Source organism: Syngnathoides biaculeatus, chromosome 20, assembly GCF_019802595.1.
Source record: "Syngnathoides biaculeatus isolate LvHL_M chromosome 20, ASM1980259v1, whole genome shotgun sequence".
Classification (NCBI taxonomy): domain Eukaryota; kingdom Metazoa; phylum Chordata; class Actinopteri; order Syngnathiformes; family Syngnathidae; genus Syngnathoides; species Syngnathoides biaculeatus.
The window spans coordinates 11728075-11749264 of NC_084659.1; the positions used below are offsets into that span (position 1 = coordinate 11728075).

Below are 21190 nucleotides of genomic sequence, written 5' to 3' on the forward strand. Positions count from 1 at the left end.
TTTGATAAGAGCCGGCCGGTCTGACAGAATTCGGATAAATCCATGATGCCCCGCCAGTAGATGAGCAAAACACCAGATCTAACAGCCCGTTGCGTCGCACTTATTTTTCCCCGCGGCTGCTCCCCCGAGCTGTCGCAGCTACCTTTACAGACCTCACGCAAGCGATGAATATTACCACTTCGCCGCAAACGTGAAGGATGCAGCACCGGCAGTTTATACATGCAGAAACTGAATTAGGAGCAGAAAGACAGAAAGGGTTACTTTTGTTTGAGCTCACTGGAAAACGTGAACGCCCGACTGAGCTTGAAGCATATTCAACGATGGATCTCAAGTGTGTGTGTAGTGAGGCAAAAGACATTCAACGAATCACACACACGGAGATGCGTCGCTGCTGCAATAATAATTTCCTTAAATGCCCTTTCTCGTGCCTTGAGGGCAACTAATGAGGTTCTGCTACTTCAAAAGGTCCTTTCACTCCGACTCAAAACAGCAGCCCGGTAATGACACCTTGCCAGACACAAAGAAACTGAGGAAGTCCGGGATTTATTTAATGCGCTCAAAAGGTGACGTACCCCAATTAAATTATGTAGATTGCAGGTGTACGAGTGACTGGAAAAGTCATTTTACGTGGCGAATTGTTTCCCGACCCGCGTTGACCACAAACTGATTTTTAGTTTGTTGAAGCCCTCTAAAAATAAACTTGTCTTTTTCATCTCCAAATTGGAAAGCAGACTAGAAAGTTACTCAAAATGTGTACTTTTTTTGTGCATAATTAAAACATCTCGTTTGAATACCAAGGCTAGAGAGCAACAGCGGTTTTTAGTACACAATTAGCAAATTGTTCTATCGGTCAATTATGCAAACATGGAGCGTTGTGGATCATCAGGAGAGCCACAGACGGGCAGCTGCCGGTGCTGCTGCCGACTACTCGATGGGTCCTCTCTAACGAGCGCCGCATATTGCCATGGAAACCCTTCAGCCCGCAGATTGACATCAGAGAATGGTGATCCTTCTTCTCGGTGGCCTCGTTCACCCTCTATTCCCATCCTCTCCTCCCTTTCGTAGGTAATATTTCACTTTTTAGCATACGGCATCTGTACTTTTCCTACAGTTTTTTCCACCATTCTATCTTTAGCCTCCTCAGCGTTCATCTACATTCCCCGCCCACCACTTCGCCATCTCATCAATAATTGCCCTTGGTCGCTTTAATTACAGTGAGGACTAATTCAAACCCCAATTAATGCCCTCCAACTTGTCGGAGCGCAGAGGGAGCCCCCGCGCTGCTCGAAAATCCGATTTTCATCAAGGGGCAAATTTTCTGGAGTGATTACATTGCACAGTGTTTAACTGTATTAGGGCGGCCCACTGAAGCTGCGGTCGAGTTAGGATAATGCTCACAAATGTCCCAAAGTTATTGTTTTGCATGCCAATTACCATGGCGATGGTAACGCTGCAGGAAACGATGTTTCAATGGGCGGACGTAAATCACAAGCTGTGCAAACCTAATGAATCGGATTTCAGTCACAATGTGACCGATTGGTTATGGATGCCATCATAAAGCCGCACTGGAAGTCACAGTTGGTGACATCATCGCATTATGACTTTATTTGGTGATGTAAGCTGTTCCATTTTGTAACATTTTTAAAACATGATGTCTGTAAGAGTCACTCTGCACTTCATCTTTTCTTTTTCTTTTTGTTTCAGACAGATATGAGTCCACCAGCACAGAGGTTTTATGGCCATCACACTGCTTGAATGTTGAGTAGACTTCTTGCTATCCGTGGCAAGTTCCTTAAAACGGGGCCTCTTCTGCCACCAATGCTAAAGAAAGCATTAAACTCCTAGAGCAGGTATTTCTGCAAAAGAAGGGAAAGTCCATGCAGAGGGCTGCACTGGAACTCGGCATCAATAAAAGGTTGATTTAGCGGATGCTTTGGACCATGAAAAAGCTTTCCCCGTTCCGACTTTAGGGTGTTGAGAGGCTTCAGGAGGAAGATTCTCGTTTAGGTATGTGGGAATCAATTGCACAATGACTTTTTGGACACCCGGCATATCAACATTTTTCTTTTTCTCATTTTGGCTTGTATATAAGAATGTGCAAGAAAGGGGGCTAGTTACGCAAAAATACACTTTAGCCACCATCTGGCATCTCCACTGCGCTCCCATGCACGCAACAGGGGGTTCCTTTTCTTCTCTGCCCTCCTGGTGAGTCCAGCTCATTGCTATATCTTCCTTCCAGATTCACGAGTCCTCTCGCACACGGAAATAATCGACCATTGATTGGCCGAACCTACAGAAAAAGCCCTTGTCAGACGTACAGTCCGAAGGGATCCAGTTCTAGAAATGCATCGCCAACCACAGCAAACCACACTGGCCATCTTCCGAGTTTACCCATGAGTTCCGATACACAAACACACACAAAAAGTGTAGTCTAGAAGAAAATTACCATTTCAGCAAGCTAAAGAAGCATTCCAACATGTTCCGCTTCAGGAGCGACAGGACCCCCCCCCCAAACAAAAAGGGGCATTCTGCACAGCCACTCGCTGTGTGACAAGGACCCATCTCAACGGAATGGGCCCCTTCTGTTCGTGAGGTGCCGCGGCATGATGATTACGCCCAAGCCACAAGCTGCGCCAGACACGTCTCCCTGGGAGGTGCCAGCCGATGGTTAAGTGGACTTGAATCACCAGTGGACCAGGACAAAAAAAAAAAAGTGTCCTTGCTTTTGTGTCTGCCATTCATTCATGAGCTTACCACACAATAAATAAAAATGTTATATTGTTAACTGTGAATGGCATAGTTGCCCAAATCATTTTTGAGCAATTTCGAAACAAACAAACGAGAACCCAGTTGCCTCGATTTAACCTTTGCAGAAGACTGACAATATGGACCTTACCTAATAAGCACCGTCTGTGTTTTTATCAATATTGTGATAGTCACAAAAAAATTACTTGAGCAATTCCACGTATACCGCAGGTGTCAAACTCATGGCCCGGGGGCCAGATCCGGCCTGCCACTTGAATTTATGTGGCCACATCTAGGCTGTCAGTTACCATGATTCTTGTAAAAATCTGTACCAAAATTTCCAATTGTCATAGATCATAAATGATAAACTTGAGATATTACAAGCATTTTTGTGTTACCAAATGTGAATAGTTGAAAAACTCATTACCCTTGATTTCAGATTCCAAAACTAGTTCATAAATTGATGATGTAAATATGATGAGATGATTTGAATTTTTTTGTTCCGCAGTCATAACGGCGCTCTGAGGGAAACCTGAACAAAAATGTGGCGCGCGAGAAAAATGAGTTTGGCACCCCTGATGTATACCCTTATACATAAAGTTAACTCTGGACACAACAATGAACCAATGCTCAATTTTTCCAAACAAATATGCAATCTATCAGAAATGAAGTATTATGTGTATTCAAGTCACTTGTCCAAAAAAAGGGAATTACCCGTGATGCCTCAGTGCTATGATGATATCATCCTATGACCACACTTCTCCAATAAGCGAATGCGTCGACACAGAGCGACGCTCAGGGTGATGTCATGGCACGACACATCAGAGCTGTGGGCGAGCCCGTCCCTGTGGTAAAAAGAAGCCCGTTGTGGCTGTCCAGCCTTTCGCTTTGTCACTTACACCGTTTTACAAGCTTCTGGACTGCCGCTTTATCATGAACCGTGAGTACGGCCTCCACCGCTGCCCGCCGCTGCTGACTCTGCATGGCAGACTCACCCTCAAACACTCTCTACCTCCAGTGACCCGAATCCACACTTCATTCAACTTCACTTAATCTTCGCAGCTCGTTAAAAAAAGAAAAAAAAAAAAAAAAAGCTATCCATTTGTAAATGGAATGGATACAAGTACAAACACCATGCACAAAAGAAATTGAGTTTTACAATCAGCTCGACTCCACAGATGACATGTCAATATTATTCCACCATGCGGCGTGGAGTGACGAAACAAGTTCAGCTGGAAGTATTTTTGGTGATGAATTGGGTCTGGAGGTAGGACCTCTAATATGCTCCCCCTCTGCAGAATACATGGTGGAGAGTGTTTTGGGGTACGGGTCGTTTGGAAAGGTCGTCCACTGCAAGAAGCTGCCCGGGAACGAGTCAGTAGCGCTTAAAATCATCATGCAGAAAGACTTCATCAGCGACGCACACAAAGAGGTGGAGACCCTGGAGGTGCTCAAAAACTTTAACTTGGAGAAATTCAACATCGTCAAATGGTACAGCTCCTTCGTCCACGAGGGTCATTACTGTCATGAGTTTGAGAAGCTAGACATGAGTCTTTACCAATACCAGGCCACAGAGAAAAATTCTCTGGAGCTCAAGGAGATTCGGCCCATTCTGCAGCAGGTTTGCTTGCGCCACAGGATGATGCAGGATTGTTGAATTTGTGGATGAGGTGATGAGAACTATTATTATTCATCATTTTAGGTGGCTGTATCTCTGCAGCTCTTAAAGAGCCTGGGCATAGTCCATACCGACCTCAAACCCGATAACATCATGCTAGTAGATCACGTACATCAGCCGCTGAGAGTGAAAGTCATCGATTTCGGCACAGCCAATTTGATTTCGGAGAGGTGTATGGGTTCAGAACTTCAGACGCTCTGGTTCAGGTGAGCTAATGACAGCCACGATGAAAAAATAACTCACGGCCATTAAACGGCAGTCATATGTCGGTTTGCTAAAGATCTCCGGAGATTCTGCTGGGAGCGCCCTTCAGTGAGGCGATCGATATCTGGTCTCTCGGCTGCATTGCAGCAGAACTCTTCATGGGCAAGGCATTGTTCCCTAGCAGCGATGAGTTCGATATGGTGAGTCCAGTCGAACTTTCTTTGGAACGTAGCCTGCTATATGCAACACTTGCCAAGTGAATGAATTATGCTTTCACTAGATGAGACACATACTTCGCGTCATTGGAAAGCCACCTAACCATCTCCTGAATACTGGCGTACATACAAAACAATATTTCCGACATTATACTGCAAGATGTGGAAAAAGGACACCAAGCCTGTGGATGTTTAAGGTATCGAACGTTTTGAGCATTTATACTCGGAACAGCTTTAAAGAAATAAAAATACTTTGTATTCTCTTTAGTCAAGGTTGTACAGTTCCTCTTGCATACCCTGCACTGTTAACAGCCTCGATGATCTACTGGAGGTAAGATGCCTGAAGTAGCTCAAAGACTTTCCAATTGGGAGTAAAAGCATACAAAAGCCCCGCCATTTTTTTTCTTCTTCTTTACGAGGGATGCAGCGAGCTGTCCGGAGAAGACGCGAGCGCTGACGATCTTGACAGGAGGACCTTCATCGACCTACTGGGGAAGATGCTGCAGCTGGATCCCAGCGAAAGGATCAGACCCAACCAGATTCTTCAGCATCCCTTCATCACCATGAGCCACCTTACCAGGGACTTCAATGAGTGCCAATAGTAAGTAACGGTCAATTTTCGCTGTCGAGAAATTGACGACCTCCATTGTCCCGGTGGATTTTGACATGTTCAAACTTGGATGACTTCTAGCGTTAAATCCTGCTCGGACCTCCTGAGCAGGCATTTGACTGAGGTCTCGCCGAACCAAGGCGATGTCCAGCAGTCCGGTGCAGTGTGACGCCACCATCAGACCTTCAAGAGTCTCAAGGAGGAGAACCATGTTGGAAGATTCAGACAAATCAAGACCATGGGACATAAACTAACATGGCGCAGGCGGACATCCTTCTAGCTGTTTGGTTTTGGAATGTTTCAATAGCAATTGGAATATACGGAAAAATATCAAGTGAACGTCAAAATCAAACAAAAATGTAATTGTCCTATGTTAAAATGCCATGTGTGCGCAAGATTTGGCACCTGTGGATGACCCCATCTGGGTCCTCCCATAGATTTTGAATTGGATTCTGCTTTGAGTACTGGTTGCTTTCGTCCAAAAACTGGTTCGTGTAACTTCACACAAATAAATGTGGGTCTGCCCTGAAGTATGATGGAAAAACGTAGCAGTTGCAAGGCTATTTCTCTCGGCACTCACTACTGACAGCATCTTTGAACAAAGCCGCTGCAAACAAATCTTCAGTTGCGGCGCTTTTTACAAAGGATGAAGTAGCTTTATAAATGTAGTTCCATCCATTTTTGATATTTTATGGCTGTGTTGACTTAATTGAGGTTACGTTTTGTTGGGTGAGACGCTTCCCAGCACAGCTATCGGAGCACTCGTCGTAATTGAGTGTCACGCATCGTGGGGCACAAAGATGTGGTCAAATTCACTTCAGTTGAGTGCTTTTTAATCCCCTTTCGAACACGGAAATATCTTTCAGGACAAAGGGTATATCAACCGATGCGGTGTTAGTGTTTACTGTCAGTGCAACTGAGGATGTGCAATTCCTAAATATTAATGCCGTAATCTCACCATTCTGTACCAGAGCTCAGTCTACTGCAGAATACGGTGGAATTTTTCTGCCAGTTTTGGTTGGGAAAGGCAGTTCAACGTGACTTTTGTGAATCAGGCAGCATCTGTGGATCTCAAGGACAAAGGCCATCCCCTGGCCTGACACAAATGTCAGTAGAGATATCTGCATTTCTCCCCCTAAATGTCAGCGGCTGCCTGCAACTCCGCCCACGTTACCTGTCAGCTCGCGAGCGAATGACAGGAAACGCTTGAAAGACGGGGGAAGATGGTAACAGGAACAACCATACTCCAAAGGGTACTGTCTTATCTTGTCACCCTCGCAAAATTCAAATATCTTTATCCTTAGTTCTATTTCCAAATACGTTTTCATAGTTCTCCCATGTCCTTAAATTGACTTTGGGCACCATAGCAAAAATATTCATGCACAGACAAACGGCAATAAAGTCATGCATCAAATTTTCTTTCCCCAATTTTTGTCATAAATCACTTAAACGAGTTCAGACTTGCTGAAAACTTCCAAATACATTTCAAAAAAAATTCTGAGTGAAAATACATTGGTTAGTTACATTTGAGTAGGCCAGTTTTATTAAAAATTGACAGCTGCCTACGAGCCCCGAGCAACCATTCCATAATGTGATTATTTTGGGTCCGTGCGTCGCCATTTTATCACTGACCTCAGTGAGTCGAAAACTGACAAGAAGGCGACGACTTTGCATCGCCCCCCTTTGCAACCACCCACTCGCTCTGTTTTACTCAGGTTCAACCCGAGTTTAAACGCGGTGACATCGCGCATTGCCTCGATGCTAATGCGGGCGGTTGAGGTGGGGGAAATCGGAGTCAACACAAATAGGCCGCGATGCCGCTGCTAGGGCTGTTTGCTAGGACTGGAACCCTTCAGCGAAATCGGGGGGACGTGTCAGAAGTTTTTTCAAAATATTTTTGGGACTATTTTCCTCAAAATATTCCAAAACCTCAGGGAGATTAGACTTGGTTTAGACAGCATGTTTGTCTCACATTTGGCCACAAAACAAGATTGTTAGCCTAATAGCATAGATGCCTGTCGTTTTTTTAAACTTACTGTCACGATTTATATATATATGTGTGTGTGTTTTTTTATGTTGGGTAGATTCTGAATCAAGGCATTTTACTGTCACAAAATATATAACTATATATTTTTTTATGTTGGGTAGATTCTGAATCAAGGCAACTTGTGTATGATTAGGCTAATAGAATGCAAAATCCATTCATCCATTTTCCTGGCCACTTATCCTCACGAGGGTCGTGGAGAGTGCTGGAGCCTATCCCAGCTGTCAACGGGCGGGGGGAACACCCTGAACTGTTTGGCAGGCAATCGCAGTGCACATCGAGACAAACAGCCACACTCGCAATCACACCTAGGGGCAATTTAGAGTGTCCAACTAATGTTGCAAGTTTTTTGGATGTGGGAAGAAACGCAGGCACGGGGAAAACATGCAAACTCCACACAAGTGGTGCCGGGATCAAACCTGGGTCCTCAGAACTATGTGGCCAACGCTTTACCAGATGACCCATTGTGCCGCCACACAAAATCTGATATAATGTTTTTTAAAAATGGTTTACAAATATAAAGATCAGTTTAGGTTGACACGAGTTTAGGTTTATTTCATATAAGAAGCCAACATGTCTGCAATGGTTTTTGCATTCCAGCTGTTCTTTTTCTCTGCCGTAAACCAATGATTACACTCGCAGCTCATCCGAAAGCTCCTTTCCACGATCCGATTCACCTTCCACCTCGCCGTTTGAACAGATTAGTCGAAGCCAGAATCACACACGGACACACACAGAGTTCTAATCTTCTGTTCCGAGCTGCCAATGACTCAAGCTAAATGGACCGGGGAATAGGGGACCATGGCCAATGAAAAGGAAGCCGCCTCACAGCAACACGCACACAAATAGCCGACTGTTCTCCATTTTTAATGTCACGCAGACAGCTTGACCTAATATTATTCGGGGCTCGGTGTGTGGTTTGTGTTTTGAGGCAGAAGACAAATTCATTGTTGACGTCAAATATTAACGCATTCAGATGTGCATGTGTGACCGTCATGATGAGTCACAGAAACAGTCAAGTTGTATCAAAATACAACGCAGGGTGCTCGCGCCACTGGGGGCACCTCAATAAATTTGCCACAAACCCGCACATTAGCAGTCATGCGACCTCCTTTTGACCTCCCTCTTGGCCTCCGTGTCGCAGTGGCCTACATCCACGCCAGCTGCTCTTGTGGCCACAACCCTTCCGATTTGAAAATGCAATGTTTTGGTAAAGCGCGGTTGCCAAGTCGACGGCGCGTAGTGGAAAAAAGCTTGAAATAAACGCTCTCGACACAAAGAGGGCAGCTCGTTAAAATAAATCTAAACTTTGAGGGGGAAACTAATATAAAACGAGGTGACTTTTTACCCAGATGCAGAATATTACAGACTGTAATGAGATCTTATATCAGCTCGACAAATTAAATGTTGAGCTGATAAGATCATACAGATATCCACAGCCGCCAAGCATGCGAAATGGGATTTTCCATGTTCATTTAAATTGATGCTTCATCTGGATCACATGTAGATTAAATTTTATGAGGCATCCCAGCTTCTGATTTTTTGAACAAATGACTGCGTCATGAGAAAATAATGGATCATGACCTTCCGAAAATAATGCCCGTTTTTTTTTCTCGTCTTCTCTAAATGATACAAAAAAACATCTAATTTTAATGAATTGCTGCAAAAATGTAATTTACCAACAACAAATAAAGTATCTTGGTTTATTGATCTTTTCTAGTGACATAGTGACAGACAGAACTATTTAATACTCTTTTTCTAGATGCAGAACCTGTGCCTTAACCTGTGTCCAAAATTCATACGAATGAAAAGGACTGTCAAGTAAATACTCCCATATTTCTCATCTCAATCCATCCATCCATCCATTTTCTTTGCCGCTTATCCTCACGGGGTCGCGAGGAGTGCTGGAGCCTATCCCAGCTGTAAACGGGCAGGAGGCGGAGTACACCTTGAACTGGTCGCCAGCCAATCGCAGGCCACATAGAGACAAACAGCCGCACTCACAATCACACCTACGGGCAAATTAGAGTGTCCAATTAATCTCATCTCAATTTAATTTTATTTCAAGAACACTTCAAAAACAAAAACAAAGTGCTGCACAAAATCTTCAAATGCAATCTTTCTATTCTTAACCAGAACAGAAAATATGTGCTACCTCTTGCAGTATTTTGTTGCATTGAGGAACCAAGTAAATTGAGAGCTCATTATTATGTTTGATATACTTTTTGCAACATATTTTTTGGGTGATATACACTACCACAACATTTTTCCCATATATCAAACGTTCCTTTGCCCAATTCCTTGGTTCATATCCTCTACACACTGAGCAATGACTGCAAATTGTAATCGTATTTTGTTTTGCTTTTTCCATTCTCATATGATATTTGTAGCTACTTCGTCGTCTTTTACCGGGCGCACAAGTGAACCAACAAACGCGAGCCTTGTAAGACCCATCAAGAAATTGTCTTTGCAGCATGCCCGGCGGTCCAAGGTTACCTGGCTGCTCTCCCTCGCGCAATATGTGCACGTATAATTTGCATGCCTTTCATGTGTGCGAGTCATAGGAAGAATGAGGTGTACAAAACCCACAGTCAAAGTCAACATATCCTCCACGTCGGTTGAATTCCTGATCGCTACACTGTCCGTCAACCTTCCTCGAACAAGTTACGTACGTGATTTTACATCGCATCTCTCTCTTGGGAGCTCTTTGCCTCGGCTAGCGTGAAACGAAACCCAGCACAACGGGCTGTCATTGCACAGCTTATTATTGTGCTGCAGTTGATACTGCGCCGTGTAAAAAAAAGAAAGAGCAGCACACTCGCAGCAACGAGGATGCATGGGGGATGTCACTGTTTACACCGGGGAGGAAGAGATTGTGTGTTGTTGCTTGACTACGGGTGTCATGTGCTGCAAAATGGAGGCCCTGGCAATCAAGACTGGGTATTATAGTTGTCTAGCACATTCGGATGTCTGAGATTTGCTTTATCGACTATTTAGTATCACTCACACAATTTGAAATTAGCGATACTAAATATCTCTGCTCGTACCCCGACTTGGGAAAATGTTCCGATACCACGACAACCTTTACCAGCTTGTCGTACATTGTACTGTGCTGTCCTGCAGTTCTTATAAAAACAATAAACACGCGCTTCCTTCATACAGTTTATTTACCTTCCCACTTTAAGTTTTCAGTAAATCTAGCTTTAATAATTAGAATTATGTTGCACATCTATACAAACGCATACCCAATTAGCTAAATTGGTATAATGCATATTGCAAAATGCCGTAGATATGCTAACGAACACCAGTGATATTATCGTATCAAACTTTAAATGGGTATACATTCTTCCTATTCTGTGAAAAAAAAAAAAGTTTAAAACAATATTTGTGTGTAGAAGCATCGTAGAAGACATTTGAGTGAAACATTTCGGTTATTTTCATTACTTTTTGAACAGTAGTTCATCAAAGTAAAACATTTTTAGAAAATTGCAAGAAAAAAAGTGTTGGTACTTAATAGTTTTAGAGTATTATAAGTACTTGCACTCCTACTCGTACACGTACTAGGTCTGAAAAATTATTGCAGCCCAATTTTAATGTTTGTTAAAGGTCGGAAAATCTCATCCAAGTTTAAAAGGCTCAAGTCGGAACAAACCCGACTCTGCGTACGTGTGTCTTTGAGTGTGTTTATGTTTGCGTCTGTGTGTGTCCGGGTTTGTGTCGGGACGCGTGGGAGTCATCCAAACAGATCGGTCAGTCCCCTGTCACCGCACGGGCTTGTCGGGCCCACTCTCACGGGCACGTAGATCTCGTGGATCGCGCGCACACAAAGTGTACAGTGTACAGACAAAGGGAGGCAAGTGCGCAATTTGCCAGTCAAAGCCTCACTTGTTCGCACCACACAAACACACACATGCACACACTTGGACAAAGACAAAGGGAAACAGGAAGGGAAGCTGTAACTTTCCACTGACGCTTGGCCACTACCCCGATTTTCACTCTCTTTTCTGTGGTCCTGGCAGCCTTTGTGTGTACTACCTCATATCCTGTTTGTGTGTCGGTGTGAACGGATGAATGCGGGAGGTGCCAGACAACGTCTGCAGCCTCATTTTCGGTCGTTAACACTTGTAACGCCTCCTCTTTCTCTCGTGAGTCTTGCCTTTTCTAGTTCCTTCCGTTTCTATTTGTCCGTTTATTACATCATCCTTTCAATTAAAGCTGCGTGTTTTTGTGCACGGATGCAAAGCTGCCCCCTCCGTGCTCGTGCATCAAGTTGTGCGGATTTTGTAGATTTTTATTGGGCCTCCACCTCTCGGAAGGGAAAGCTGGGAAGACATATGGTCTAACTAATCCATCCATCCATTTTCTTAGCCACTTATCCTCACGAGTGGGGAGTGCTTGAGCCTATCCCAGCTGTCAACGGGCAGGAGGCGGGGTACACTCTGAACTGGTTGCCAGCCAATCGCAGGGCACACAGAGACAAACAGCCGCACTTACAATCACACCTAGTGGCAATTTAGAGTGTCTAATAAATGCATGTTTTTGGGATGTGGGAGGAAATTGGAGTGCCCACGTAGGGGGAGAACCTGCAAACTCCACCTTGAGGCCAACGCTTTCAAGCTACACCACGTTGCCGCCCAACGTGACATATGATTAGGCTAATAGTAGGCAAAATCTAATATGATGTTTTTTTAAATGAGAAGAGTTACGTCAAGAAGGGCATCCGGCGTAAAAATTGTGCCAGACATATATGTGCGTTCATCTGAGATGACACGCTGTGGCGACCCCGAAAGGGACAAGTCGAAAGAAACTTACTTTTTTACAAATATAATAAAGATCAGATTTTTTTTTTTATTTGTCACGCACAGTATATTTTTTAAGTATAGTTCAGTTGTATTTAAGTTTTAAGTCCAGTTGCCATTTAAGTAGATTTTTATGTGACCTAGTTGTGATGCATTTGAATTGAATCATGACTTAACTACATTTGTACTCTTCATATATTTACATTTTTTTAAGTGGTTCTGGTGTAAAAATATTGACAACCACCACCAGAGTAATGGGCTTCTAAATTATTTTCATATTTTTGTGGGGGGAAAACACTTCAGAATTCATGAATATTATTCGCGCGAACAATGTGTATCTTGTGTAGTTCATGACTTAACTACATTTGTACTCTTCATGTATTTTAAGAGTTTTTTAAAGTGGTTCTGGTGTAAAAATATTGATAACCACCACCAAAGTAATAGGCTTCTAAGTTATTTTAATATTTTTGTGGGGAGGAAACACTTCAGAATTCATGAATATTATTAGCTCGAACACAATGTGAGTCTTGTGTAGTTCATGACTTAACTACTTTTGTACTCTTCATGTATTTTATTATTTTTTTAAGTGGTTCTGGTGTAAAAAGTTTGATAACCGCCACCAAAGTAATGGGCTTCTAAATTATTTTAATATTTTTGTGGGGGGGAAACATTTCAGAATTTATGAATATTATTAGCTTGAGCACAATGTGAGTCTTGTGTAGTTCATGCAATACACAATTGAGCTGCTGTGCTTGAATCAACCTACGTCTCCTGCTTTTGAATTAGCATTTGAAATAATGAATAACTAAAAAAAATAATAATAATGAGAACCTGGGTTCCTTGTTCACTCTGAAATTAGATTTTAGCGTGCCGTGTGTGAGAAAAATACAATTTCACAAATTTGCCGCACACGTCAGTGTAATTTATTCAAATCAGAGGTCCCTTTTCAGAGCTCCTCAAATGCCAAAATATTTGCCTTGCGCGCCGAGAGAGCACTCAGGTGGTATTACACAAAGATGCGCTCCACGCGGCCACTTTTCATATCGCAGCCATTGCCATAGTAACCGCACACCAAAAAAAAAAAAAAAAAAAGGCCTCTTTTTGAATATCATCTCTTAGAAGATTTCGCAGAGTGGAAGCCGTCAGGAGATGTGCTCGGAGATCAGTCAGAGCAGAGAGCGTAACTGGGAGCATGTAAATCCGCTCCCAGTGTTACCAGCTGCAGAGTGCGATGGGGGGTTGTTGCTAGGTGGAGCCGCACTGGTGCTTCTCAGCCGGATTAGCCTGGGTTAACTACACTTGAAATATGCAGAAAAGCCCTCGTTTATTTAAAAAAAAGAAATGCGCTGGTGCCACAACGGCACCCGTGGGTGGACCTGGATGCAAAAAATATAGAACAGCATTTGGATGAAGCGAGGGAGCAGCGGAAGGATGGAGAGGAGGTGGTGAGAAGAGACGTGGGAAGAAAAGCGCACATAGAAAAGGGAGGGGCGATCTCAAACTGGAGAGGAGAGGCAGTCACCTGCCACAATATTAGGTACGCTTGCACGATCCAATAAAAGAGCTGTAAAGATAAGCGTCCGCTAATATCATCACTATATAAATGGGGATCGTTATGACACGCTATGATAGCATCCAGTTTTATAGCCCTCGGTTTATATTTGACATTTCAACCAGTCGCAGCTTGTCAATAGAGGGCAATAGGGCGCTGCCCCATCACATTACATCCTGTCGATACAATCCCCCCCCCAAAAAATGGAATAAGAATACTGATAATAGAACAAAAAATTTTGATATATATCTATTTTTAGATGAGTACTATATCATAATTAATAATGAGTTTTGTTGTGTTGTCTGGTTTTATGGTGCACTTCCAGTCTGGGGGCGCAGAAACTTTTACTCATTGACTCTGGTTAAAGGTTTGACATGTACTAGCTGCTATGAAATAAAAAAAAATAAAAAATTAAATCGTAACAAGATGGGGCACAACATTCCAGCGCCCCAAGACTGAGTGAATGGGTGAATGTCCAATTCCACCGTGTCACAATCTTGAGTGGACCTCTGTGCACACAGCACTTTGGCTTTGGTTAGAAGATTTGAAGACGTCACTCGTCTCTCTTGTTTGAGCTAATAACAAAATTGGATTGGAAATATCCATCTTCTTAGCCGCTTATCCTCACGAGGGTTGCGGGAGTGGTGGAGCCTATCCCAGCTGTCATCGGGCAGGAGGCGGGGTACACCGTGAACTGGTTGCCAGCCAATTGCAGGGCAAATGGAGACAGACAACAGTCACACCTACCCCCTGTCAAACACTAGGCCCGGGGGCAAGATCCGACCCACCGCATGATTTTATGTGGCCCGCCGAGGCAAATCATGTGTATCAACTTCCAGGATTTTTGTTCAAATCTGTACCAAAATCTCCAATTGTCATATCATAAATGATGACGCAAGCATTTTTGTGTTCCCAAACCTCAACAATAGTTGAAAACCCCATTACCCTTGATTTCTGATTCCAAACCTACCTTCCTAAATTTCATTTGTAAATATGATGGGTCAATTCAAGCTTTTGATGGTTTCACAGTCGTAATGGCCCTCTGACAGAAACCGTAAATACAATGTGGCCCACGCTAAAAACGAGTTTGACACCCCTGCCATAAAGTGTTGTGTCTCGAATATTTAGCCCCTCGCACACAGCTTTTCCGAGAACAACAAGCAGCTCTCATTATCAAAAAGCTTACTCTGAATTACGAAAGCCAGATTTGGGGCTTCTGAGCAGCAGCAGCAGTCAATGATAATAAAAGAGGACAAAGAAGCTCCCACAGATTGTTTTTCCTCCTATTGCACCCATTGGATTGAAACATCTGATTAATTGGTTTGCACAGGATGATTGTTTATTGATTGCGCAGCGGAATACGACGCATGTTTGTCTATCTGCGTCTTGCTGAATGTCAGATGCAGTCTGTAAGTTCGTCAACAACGCCACAGATCCATCTGAAGACTGGCCAGGATGCCAGCTAAATTGTGTTGCGCACACATACACGCACGATTTCTCCGTGGTTTCAAAAAAAAAAAAAATCCAAGTTTACACACTGGAGCACACACCCATCCGCTAGCTGTGGGCCAAATGGAGCTCACCATGGCAACAACAAAGTCCGACACAGGTGGTCCGATATGTGCGTGGGACACACCCGTGAGCGCACGCAAAAAAACAGGGAGCTGGTGATGTAGAAGTAAAACAGAAAACGACCTAATTTCACTGATGGTGTAGTGGTACACACACGCCTGACTTTGCTGCGGGCCACGTGGGATCGATTCTCGCTCAGTGATGGTGTCGATATCTGCCCTGGCGACCAGTTAAGGGTGTAGTCTGCCTTTCGCCCGAAGCAAACTGGGATAGGCTGCGACTCTTCCATGACCCTTGTGAGGATAAGCGACTTGGATAATGGATGGATGGATGGATGGATGACCCCATTTTCACGGAAATTGAATCTCTTTGATAAGTTTGCAAAGATTTTTGAATCAATCGTGAATGAACAAAAAATATACAAAACCTGGAATTCTACATTTTCTTACGGTTTTACTTCCCAATATGCCAACAATATTCTCCAGCTAGAGCACGCATACAATGAGTGTGGAAGTCGAAGAATCGACAGGTATAATGCGAGTGCCCTTGACAGAATAGCGCAGCCGTCACCTTAATGCGGGCGAAGTGGGGGAGATAAAAGGATGTGATGATGACGCAAATCCATTAGAAGCCCAGAAAGATGTCTGGATGGGACAGCCGGGCAGGGAGAGAACGGGGTCACGGGCTAATCATCGGACAGGAAATAAATCAGTCTGGATGATCTGCGGACGGCCATTTGTGAGCAAATGATTAGCACGTGAGCACGGACGGATAAATATGTGTGATACATTATAAAAATAGACTCAAAAGACTCGTTTTTGCCGTATCACACAACAAGAATCTGGCATGTTCTCGCACAGGCGCGCTTGTGCTCGGGCCTGGATGTATTTCAGACACACTTTGATCCAGCAGATTTCTGAGGGGCGTTATAAGATTACGGGGATTGTTGGCGGCAGATGTGGTGAACTCGCCTCCCCTCGCTCTCGTTATCTGCTGTTGCCTTTTCTCGTTCCCTCTTCCTCTCTTTCCGTCTCCTGATGAATCAGTTCAGAATATTATTCCTGCATTGTGGAAGCAAAAGTCAATATGGGGCAAAAATTGAATCAGGCAGGTCGTACATGAATGATTAATAAAGCTCGGCAAGCGTGCTGCTCTGCCCCTGCGCATGGAGCTAGAAATAACGCCAACTTTTCTTGATGCACACTACTTGATTATGCACTTTAAAAAGGTGTGCAAAGAAGTGGCTAATTTATGCATGACGAAAACACAAAGAGAGGAAGGAGACGTTATCGGAGATAAAAACGAAGAAAAACGAGGTAGGAAACGGAAGCAGATGGGGGTCAGCGGGGAAGGATGGATTAAGGAAGGGGGCAGCAAAGAGATTTATGTATGATTTATGGATCTTTTCGCTTGCTGTAGAGGAGAAGCGTGCAGCAGGGGCGGCGTGCCGCCGAGGACGGCGAAGCCCAAGGTTGAATTATTCAAGGAAGTCGTGGAGTAAACACCCCGAGTCGACACGCTCACGTCCGAGCCTTCGCCCCTCCTCGGAGACAGATGGAGTAGGAAGTGTGTCACTGGGTCAAAGGGAGACGTCGGCGCCAACTGTCACCTCAATTAACCCCGGGGGGTAAATTGGCTTCCATTAAATGAATGTCCAATTGCACCAATTCCAGCTTTTCACAGGTATTGGAGGTCGAGTTGCACCAGGGAGGAATTTCCCATTATTTGGTGTACATTCAAACAATAGGTAAAATGGTCGGTTTAAAAAGATACAGGGGCGTATGTTATTTATCCTCTGCAAAGAATGACTAATATTACTGCAGCTTACTGAGGAACTGTAACTTTCTCCTTGTACATATGAATTCTAGGTAGTTAAGGTGTGCAGACCAGGTGCAACACAATCTCCATTAGATTGAAGCAAAAAAAAAATGGCCAAAATCTTTAAAACATTCTATTTGACTATACATTTACATTATTGTATTTATTAAGCACAACATTACAGATTGCTATTTTCCTGATTTTTTGTCCTTCAAGGCACCGCTGTGTTATCTTTGTAATCCCATCGTTTACTCTTGCATCACATCTCGTTGGACTGCAACAAATGAAGTGTGCAAAGGTTAGAAGCAACGTTTTCTAATTGGACCACATCTGAATTGTTGTCCGTCCGAAAGAGTCACGTGGCGAGCAGTAACAAAGCACCAAAAACCAACTCATTAAACCCTAAAATTGTCTGTCTACAAAGAGAGTCGAGGTTAATAAACAAGATCTGGCAATTACTGATCTATATGATTGCCCTCTGCAGTATTTATTGTGACAGTTCTTTTAATCGGTTGAACATCGGGCTTGACTAAAATGCTAATGTCCCATCGTTCCATGCGATATCGCAACTGGGCGGTCGTTTCAAAAGGTTAAAAGTGTCGTCTTAGCTTTGTGACAACACGATTGTTCGCGTGCCCGACTCGCCTACATGCACTACAGGCATTTGTGTGTTCCAATGAGCATCTTATATTCATAATCCATTGTGTTTTTTTCTTCATGCGTGGATAAAAGCAGCTTTAAAGGTCCTTCGACCAAGAAAATATCTTCAAAATATTGATTGGAGCGGCCACGTGGGATGAACGGAGCAGGGATAATCTCGCTATTCATGTCATTGTTATTCTTTTTTTTTTTTTTTATTCAATAGGGTGGTGGCGCATCTGTCGGAACTTCGTCACCTGTCGAGATCTACAAAAAAAACCACACCCGTGCCTGATTATCATCAGGATTATGCAAATCCAAATTGCACTGTGAAATTCAATGGCCCGGTGACCCCGTCTCCTGATTGACGGCGCGGCGGTCAGAATGCGCAACACGCAGAAACAATCGTTTCTGCAGCTACTGGCGTGTGTGAGGAGGGGTCCATGTGGCGGCCATGGAGGCCCTGCTGTCCACGTGCGTGAGGCGAATGATAATTTGGTCATTACAGCTGCGCCCCGAATTACGCTCGCACAAACACACACAGTCCACGCTTTTACTTTTAAACAGCAAAACGCTGCCGTATACGCTAGCTAACGCCCCGTCCCGCTAGTAACGCCAAAAGACAAGTGGTTGTTATCACATATTTACCACCTCTTTTTTAAACGTCTAATAACTACCAACATGGCACTTCTTTGACATTTCGCTGTTTTTAAAAAAAAAAAAAAAAAAGAGAGCTGGTTCCGCTAAGTGTGTGTTTGCATATACACGTCAAATGTGTTTGCGTGGCGCTCAACAGACGCGAAGACAGCAGCGCGCGTGGGAAGTGATGAAGGAGGGTGCGAAAGATGGCATCGGCGGCAGGATCGCGACGAGGAGGAGAAATAAAAGAGCAGAGGTGAGTTGCTGACATGGGGGACAGACGGAGTGAGTCGAATGCGGCCCTTGACGTTCCAATTTTAACAACTGACCTCGGTGCGAAACATCCAAACGTCACTGAAACGTTGGCCAGGAGAAGAAAAATCCCCTGAATTGCAGCTCTCGTTTTTAAATGTGAAAATCTGCTGCCTGCGGCTCGGTGGGCCATCAATTGGAGTCAACCAGCACTTTCATAAATGTCTCCGGATGGCTCAAAATTCTGCCTCCCCGCCTCATAACTGGACCGCATATCATTTCTCCTGGCTGTCACGTGCTCGTTTTTCCTCCATCCATTTCCGCTCCTACCCCAACTCATCCTGCGGTGACACGCGGGACCATATTCTCTCTCCGGGGAGTATGATGTAACTTAATATTAGTCAATGATATGCAGCTGAAGGCTCTACACTCCTCATCAGGGTAGACTGTGGCCTGCATTGGTGTACGTTTGCTGTGTATGAGTGTTAATCCTACCCAAGCATAAGTCTATAACGTAATGAAGTCTTACTAGTGTTACATAGCAAAACGCTTGCATTTCAGGGTAAAACACGCGATAAAAACCCACTGGAGAGTTTCAAGTGTTCGCCACAGCAGGGAGCCAACCGTGGGATCGCATTAAAAACGTTTCTGTTATGAGTTTTCTGCAAAGCAACAACCGCAACTGTGATAGTCGTCTTTATTTGTCATTTTCGTAACTTTATTTTTGGGTCCTCGAAGACATATTGACGTGACAGACTTGAACACGGTGTCTCATCTCCATTCTGGTGTCTCATCTCCATTCTGGTGTGGATGTTTTTTAAAGGACGCACTTTGGTCTAAGAATAGATTTTGTGGAGCGTGATTCAACTTCAGTGGGAATAATCATTTTGTGCCGTAAGGAGCTGCTCATAATATTTCAGGCTGCTAAATTTCAATCCATGTATTTTCTATACCGAAAGGAGTTGGATCGCTTCAAATTATGCCTGATCAGGTTTGTTGTCCGCTAAAATACCAAAATCAAATGTCACAAGGAGGTCACGCTGTTTTCCCCACGGCGCCACACTTGATAGTCAACTTCCTACGCGCAGCCTCGTCTGTCTGAGTCTGAGTTGAAGAGGAGGAGGAGAAAGAGAGCAACAACAACGACCAGCAAATGCCTAAATGTCGGCGCCGGTCTCGGCCAATTGGATCACACATGTAGTCTCGGTAACCCATGACTACAATCTCCCACAAGCCCCTTGGGGATCCGCACAGGATAGAGGACGGCACACAAGCCTCGCGGTATACAGTTTCAACGTGAGAAGAAAAGCAGAAATACTGTAGACCCCGCCTTCGCGGCCACCTTTCGGCTCGGCGGTACCTGGAGGCGGTCGGGACTCGGGACTCAGACTGTCTGGAAGCCGGTACGCGGAGCCAGACAGCGGAGTGTGCCGCTGATTGAACAAAGAGGGGGCGGGCGTACGTGGGCAGCGAATATGACAGGTACAAGCAAAAAGGTCAACAAGGGGGAACAAAAGACTTGTAAATGTCAGTTGCAATGACGTTGCCATGGACAACCAGGCCCTGCCTCACTAAAAAATAGTAACAAATAATCCTAATTAGATTTTACTCAATAAAGGGCTCTGGGCGGTTTGTCGGGATGATCGTCGCTTTCTATTGATTACAAGACATAAAGCGGGAAGCGCACCATGTGTAAAAAAAAAAAATTCTATTGCTGCGATTCCATCAAGAGAAGTGCATAAAGGTTTTTGAGCTAAAGGGCTATTCTTGCTGAAGCCTGCAGGAGATAATTGGAGAGCAGTCAAAGACGAGGACAAGTGAAAATGAAGGTTAGGTTGAGGTTGAAGCGATGTACAAGCGAGGATGAAGTGGGAGATATTCCACAAGACGACCTTGTAAGGCAGGTCACCGAGGTCTTTTGCAAGAAAAGCAAATATTTTGCATATATGCAAAGCAAAAGGAAAGCAAATGTATTTGTATAGCGCATTTCATACGCAAGGTTCTTTACGTGACTAAAGGCATTTGAAAACAAAGCGATAAAACATTTTAAACTGGATGAAAACAATAAAAATGACAAACAAAATATTAAAAAAAAAAAAACTTAAAACTGCATACAGTGCAAGTAATATGATCAAAAAGTGGATATATTCTAAAAAGCAAGCAGAGTTTTTAACTATGATTTAAAAACATACCCACTTGGGGCTGACCTCACCTCTGTTGGCAACTTCTTCCATTTGTGTGCAGCATAATAGCTAAATGCTGCTTCACCAAGTTTGCTTTGGACTCTGCGCTCCACAATTTGACCCGAGTCAGTCCATCTCAGAGCTCTACTGGGTTTTTGAATTCCGTAAGCATTTCTTTCATGTGTTCAGGACCTAAATCATGTAGTGATTTATTGACCAGTTGCAGAACTTTAAAATCTA

The 21190-nt window shown here is 43.9% G+C and overlaps 1 protein-coding gene across 2 annotated transcripts; it reads left to right on the forward strand.

The window, feature by feature from the left end:
• The first annotated feature begins 3632 nt into the window (after positions 1-3632).
• On the forward strand, positions 3633-5842 carry LOC133493690 (homeodomain-interacting protein kinase 2-like). Of its 2 annotated transcripts, XM_061807350.1 has the most exons (8): positions 3633-3685; positions 4044-4366; positions 4448-4629; positions 4704-4827; positions 4908-5039; positions 5111-5173; positions 5262-5443; positions 5534-5842. In XM_061807350.1, exons 1-8 carry the CDS (start codon positions 3679-3681, stop codon positions 5619-5621), a joined length of 1101 nt encoding a protein of 366 aa, XP_061663334.1. In that variant the 5' UTR covers positions 3633-3678; the 3' UTR covers positions 5622-5842. The 2 variants fall into 2 exon arrangements, with proteins under 2 accessions (XP_061663334.1, XP_061663333.1); XM_061807349.1 differs by lacking the exon at positions 3633-3685 and having other exon boundaries at positions 3718-4366.
• The last annotated feature ends 15348 nt before the right edge of the window (positions 5843-21190 follow it).

Bases quoted from the DNA above. Each gene is read 5' to 3' on its own strand.
- LOC133493690 (XM_061807349.1), top strand. From the start codon at position 3,854: ATGGAATGGATACAAGTACAAACACCATGCACAAAAGAAATTGAGTTT. The intron at 4,367-4,447 runs GTTTGCTTGCGC...TCATCATTTTAG, and splicing joins TTCGGCCCATTCTGCAGCAG to GTGGCTGTATCTCTGCAGCT. The intron at 4,630-4,703 runs GTGAGCTAATGA...GGTTTGCTAAAG, and splicing joins CTTCAGACGCTCTGGTTCAG to ATCTCCGGAGATTCTGCTGG.